Source organism: Gekko japonicus, unplaced genomic scaffold (assembly GCF_001447785.1).
Source record: "Gekko japonicus isolate JY-2015 unplaced genomic scaffold, Gekko_japonicus_V1.1 scaffold2251, whole genome shotgun sequence".
Taxonomy (NCBI): Eukaryota; Metazoa; Chordata; class Lepidosauria; order Squamata; family Gekkonidae; genus Gekko; species Gekko japonicus.
The window spans coordinates 70,789-76,788 of NW_015167601.1; the positions used below are offsets into that span (position 1 = coordinate 70,789).

A 6,000-nucleotide genomic window follows, 5' to 3' on the forward strand; every position below is an offset into this window, starting at 1 on the left:
GTCTGTTGTGGGGAGGGGAAGGGAAAGGAGTTTGTAAGCCGCTCTGAGACTCCGAGTGAAGGGCGGGGCATAAATCCAATCTCTTCTCTTCTTCTTCTTCTTCTTCTTAGAAGCCCTGAACCGTATTTAGATTCAGCTGCTGCTGCTGTTTTATTGACAACAGCAATATTGTAATAGAAGAAGCTGTACCTTCGGGCCAGCACTGAATAGGACAGAATCCTTATCTCTTTTTGCAAGGAGGCAGAGATGCTAGATGATGATAAGGGCTAATTGAGCATTCAAGATGTGCTTCCATAAGAACACAAGAACATAAGAGATGCCAATGTTGGATCAGGCCAAAGGCCCATCCAGTCCAACCCTCTGTCACACAGTGGCCAAAAATACCAGGTGCCACTTCCGATTTCATGGGTAAAGCCGTGCTCACAGATATTCTTACTGGTAATTAATAAATAAACGAAAACTCGTTGAGCTCTGTAGATGGCCCTGTGATCCCCTGGTTTTGTGCCACGGAATGCTTAACTGTAGATGTTCCAATTTTTCCATTTTGTCATCTCCCTTATGTATATTTGCATCTGTTCTAAATTGTCTTTCCACTGCCGCATCCATATGTTAGGGCAATTATTTTATGACTTATTAAAACACTAGAACAAATTTAGAGTTCAGTGGCGCCTTTAAGACTAACAAAGGTTTATTCAATGTATGACAGGGATCCCTGTCTGTAAGTTTAGAACCTCACCTACCATTCCAGTGTATTTGAAAAAGTATGCCTTGCACACGAAAGCTCATACCTTGAATAAACCTTTGTTGGTCTTAAAGGGGCCCCACTGGACTCTCAATTTGTTCTCCTGCTTCAGACCAACATGGCTGACCGCCTGGATCTATCTTATTAAAACTGTCATCTCTCTAAACTCCAGAAAGCAAGAAAGATATCTTATTCTTGACCGATGGCTCAGCATACCTTGGAGGTCAGTTTCCTGCCGTTCGAGAATTTCTGCTCCGTGTTATTTCTGACCTGGACGTGAAGCCAGAAGGCACCCGTGTGGCTGTGGCACAATTCAGTGACAACGCACAACTCGAGTTCAACTTTGAAGAGATCCCGTCTAAGGAAAACATCCTTCAGAAAGTGAGAAAAATGAGGGTAAAGTCAGGGCGACTCCTCAACATCGGTGCTGCGTTAGAATACGCCCTGAGGGACATCTTCGTGAGGAACGCTGGGAGCAGGATTGAGGAAGGAGTGCCACAATTCCTTGTTCTCCTGGCTGCCGGAAGGTCAAGCGACAATGTGGAATCGGCAGCCAACGCCCTGAAACGAGCGAACGTCGTCCCTTTCGTCATCAGAGCCAGGAGTGCAGATGCTGCTGAATTAGAAAAGATCGTTTATGACCCTAATTTCATCCTACAAGCCGATGACCTGGTTAGAATTGGGGACATTCGGCCTAAAATAGTCAACCTACTGAAAACCGTTGAACTCGCACCAAGAGGTATATCTGACAGTTTCTCGTTTGCGTGTTTGAAATGTGTGCAGTCAAGTTACATTGGGTATGAAATGCTGTCCATCCTCTGCTTATTGGAAGCCACAAGTGGCGGTTTCATCTACTTTGGTAAAATCTCAAAGTGGACTGTCTGGAATGCTTCTAAGGGAGACTCTGGAGAGGGCAACAGGAAGCAGGGGAAACTGGCGGGTGGTAGGGCTGGTCTCAAGGATGCCCGGGAGATGTCATTTTCCAGTTGTTCCTGTCCCACAGCACGGAACCATTCAAGCCTGTGATCTAGGGGAACCCTTGTGACAAAATACTTTAAATGTACAGGATATAAATGTGGAACTGTAACACGTTGCAGGAGCCATCTAGCAGAAAGGGGTACAAGGAAACAACTATGCCTTGCTGGGTAGCATTGGTGTCTCTTGGGTTAGGGATGGGGGCTCCTTACTTTTAGGCGGAAATGCGTTAGGTCACTTGTATTGGCCTTTGTGTTCAGGTCATTTGTACTTTGTACTTTGCAACAAGGCTTTCATTGGGCCCTTATATGATAATATTATTTTAATTGTTGTACACCGCCCTCAGCCTGTCCGGGGAGGGCGGTATATAAATCAAATCAACGGAGAGTGTTCAGGTATGGGCTGCTACTGTTCTTACACCTTTGCAGGGTGGCACCTTCAGAAGGGTTTGCTCGAATGAGCAAAAGTGTCCCCGCAAAGCATTTCGAGAGGGGTGGCCCTGCATCTATGTGGGTCTTTGTAGGTAATAATAACCTACAAATAATGAATAATGAAGGGCTTTGTAGGTAATAATAACCATCCCCTTGAACTGCTGCAAACTGCTGACCAGGTGTAATATCCATACCCATCCTAGCTCCTGATAATCACTGAGCTGCAGCATTCTGTACCAGCTGGAGATGTCTGAAGGAAGACCCATGAACAGCATGTTACAGTAGTCTAGCCTCCAGGTTATTGTGGTATGGATTCACATGGTCAAATGAATGAATTGGGTCAACTGGTACCGCGTGACGGCAGGCAGTTCCCCAGTCCTAGACCATTAGAGCATTATAGATCAAAACCAGCTCTTCAGATGGTGCCTAGAAACAAACTGGGAGCCAGTGTTTTTAAAGGGGGGGGGGTTGCATCAAGAAACATGCCCAGATGCTGAGTTCTGGATTAGCTGAGGTTTCTGAAGAGACTTTCATAGAGTACGCTGCAGTAGTCTGCTCTTGATTCTACCAGGGCCCAGCAAACTGCTGCAAGGTTATATTTATTCAGCTGGCATTCCATTAAAAGATTGTAGATAGTGGTTCAATGCCGCCTGAGTCTCTGTTTTTAGTGTGGACCTGATCCTTCAGAGGGGGTTGATAAGTGGTCATCTGAACTACTTACCCACATAATTGCCACTCCAGCATGTTTGGACTGAGTTTCAGTTAATTAGTTTCACTCAATCTATTACGAATCCCAAAAACTTAGGGTGTCTAGTGCCTCACTGGAGTCCACAGGAAAGGAGAAATAGCATTGTGTCCTGTGACGGAACAGACCTGCTCTGACTTACAGACTGTTCTGCCTGTCCCTTCTGGTTTCTGGAGGGTGCTATTCCACTTCCTGCCACTAGGGCACACTGCCACCACCGTGTTTCCCCGAAAGTAAGACATCCCCCGAAAATAAGACCAAAAGGAGAAATAACATTGTGTCCTGTGACGGAACAGGCCTGCTCTGACTTATAGACTGTTCTGCCTGTCCCTTCCGGTTTCTGGAGGGTGCTATTCCACTTCCTGCCACTAGGGCACACTGCCACTATCTGTTCAGTTTAGGGGTCCTGAATGAGAGGAACTACTCTCAATCCTCCTTCCTAGTTTTGAGGCCTGGCCTCAAGGTCTCCTGCTAACCAGAGCCTGGCTACCATGGGGACCTAATGCAACTTTGGATTTCCCCTGCTACGGGCGCCTTGACTGCTTACCTCCCAATCTGGGGCCCCTCTGGCAAATTAATAGCATGTCCAAGCAGTTGGAGGACTATGGGGTGTACAGAGACTATACCACAATAAAAAACTAATATTAAAAAGGATTTATTAAAAAGAAAGTAAGTTCAAGCACACTTAATCACAACAACAGATGAGCACATGGAAGAACAAAGAGAAGCTGGTTATAAGTGCATCCTTCCTTCCCTGGTTCTAAAACTTACTCTAACTAGATGTCACAATCAGTGTAGGTACCTACAAACTTAGAAAGTTGCAAAATGTTCTAAAGATGTCCCCATTTTCTCAGGCTCCTTGAAGCCTGCAAGCTGGGTCACATGCCACCCCCCAAGATGACTGCCAGCTTTCAGAGCAGCGATCAGGTCTGTTCCCTTCCAAGAGTCAGCACAAAAAAAAATGCTGACTCTTTGATGCCATTTCTCTCCACATCCCCAAATGACCATTCAGAGCGGTGTTTTGTAGATGTTAAATGACATGGGAATCAAGATGGAACCTTGCCTAAATGCTGTTGGGTAGAGTAGTCGGGTCATTTCCTGCAGGAGCGCACAGGAGCGGAGCTCCGGCAGTAAAGAGCCCAGGGGGCGGGCACATGCAACAAGCCCCACCCCCTGCTCCCAGCAGTCAGAGCAAGAAGCAGCCAGGTAAGTTGCAGAGCCCCCCGCCCCGGTCCAAAACAGTCCAGTGGCACCTGTAAGACCAAGTTTTATTCAGGTACAAGCTCTCCCTCCTCTGCCAGGGCAGATCTGCACGTTTCCCCTCTCCCCCAATAGCTAGCAATCCAAAACAGTTCAGTGGAGCCTGAGTGGTGGGTGTTGCCTTCTGACAAACCTCCAGTGATGTCAGGGGTGTTGGCATCTGCAAATAAGTTATGCTAATGAGTTATGCTAATGAGCTCCTGCACCTCTTTTTCTACGAAATGACCCCTGAGAGCAGTCATCTTCAAGCATCATGCTCTGGAACTGGCCAATAATTGACAGAACCTTTGAGGTTCAACAAGATCTTTAGGAGTGACTCCATAGCCACCTCCTTGAAGACAGCCATATCCACTTCCTCTTTCAGTGCAGCAGTGGTCTCTCAAACCCAGCCAGTTCCCATAGCAAAGTGTAAGTAGCCAAGAAGGGGAAAGGTAAAGTGTACAGGTGGCAGACTGTAAACTCCATGTAGTCTGCCAGAGTTCTAAGGCTGCAAATTGAAATCTCATCTGGGGAATAGGGTGAGACTAGGCAGATCCCTGAAATCCCTGAGAACATCCTGTATTAGCCCCGTAAATAAAATGGCATCCAAGTTGAAGGGGATATGTATAGTTTTATTTTTGAATAAGCCGTAGCGGGCTGCCAAGTATTCAGATGCCTTGTCTTAAGGATCTGGGTCTCAGATGCAAGAGTGGGGTAGAAGTAATCACCGCTATAGTAGTGAGCACTAAATGAGCCCATGCTGAATCATCCTCATGCTACATTTCCCTCCACTTGCATTTTAGCCATTGTCCCCGCCCCCCAGTAAGTTAGAGAATTGACTCAGCTAAAGTTGAGCATGCACCCTGATGCTCTGGTGTCACCTACACAATCATCTCTGTATTCCAAAGTTCAATGCTGCCGTAATGTCAGGATCCCCCGCCCCAAAGTGAAGGCCATCAGGGAGCCATCTGGATCCATTAGCCTTTGAGGTCTCTCATGCAGCCAGATCCTCTGATTCCCTCAACCATCAACAGTTCCCACATACCAGGGCTATCATTAAGAGTTCCCTGGTGGAAAACCTCTTGACTCAAAATGTGCTGATCCTGAAAAAAACTGAGTTCTTCCTGTACATCTTTGGTGTTATTTCTTCTCTTTGGTTTTCTGCCTTCCCTCACCGACCTCCTTTGTCCTCATTCCACATGAAATGAATCCAGTTTTTTTTTTAAAAAGCAGGTTTTAAATAAACCGGTAAGATTCGACATTGAAACCAGTCTCGTTTCTCTTTCTCCCCCATTTCTCAAACAGTGGTTGAAGTTCAGAAGAAGGATGTTGTGTTTCTGCTGGACGGTTCGGATGGCATCAGACGTAGTTTCCCTTCACTGGTGTCCTTTGTGGAAAACATCGTTCGAAGCCTGGACGTAGGCCCTGATGACATTCGGGTTGCTGTAGCCCAATATAGCAATGTTCCCAAAGTGGAGTTCCTCCTGAATGTCCACCCAGACAAGACCGCTGTGATCAATGCAGTCCGGCGCTTGTCTCCCATGGGGGGCTCACCGCTCAACACGGGGGCTGCCCTTAATTATCTTGTACGCAACGTGTTCACCAGCCAGAGTGGGAGCAGGGTGGCCGAAGGCGTCCCTCAGTTCTTGATCCTGGTGACCGCAGACAAGTCCAGAGATGAAGCACAACGCGGGGGCTGCCCTTAATTAGCGTGTACGCAACGTGTTCACCAGCCAGAGTGGGAGCAGGGTGGCCGAAGGCGTCCCTCAGTTCTTGATCCTGGTGACCGCAGACAAGTCCAGAGATGACGTCACGAGGCCCGCCGCGGCTCTGAAGGGCACTGGAGCTGTGCCCTTTGGCATTGGCAT

At 47.3% G+C, this 6,000-nt stretch overlaps 1 protein-coding gene across 1 annotated transcript in view; it reads left to right on the top strand.

Moving 5' to 3' along the window:
* Positions 1-6,000, top strand: part of COL6A3 (collagen, type VI, alpha 3) — a 175,927-nt gene that overhangs the window by 65,645 nt on the left and 104,282 nt on the right. The window contains exons 8-10 of the mRNA XM_015413993.1: positions 915-1,481; positions 5,438-5,764; positions 5,892-5,996. Of these exons, the coding sequence (XP_015269479.1) occupies positions 915-1,481; positions 5,438-5,764; positions 5,892-5,996 (999 nt within the window). The remainder of the gene's footprint in view (positions 1-914; positions 1,482-5,437; positions 5,765-5,891; positions 5,997-6,000) is intronic.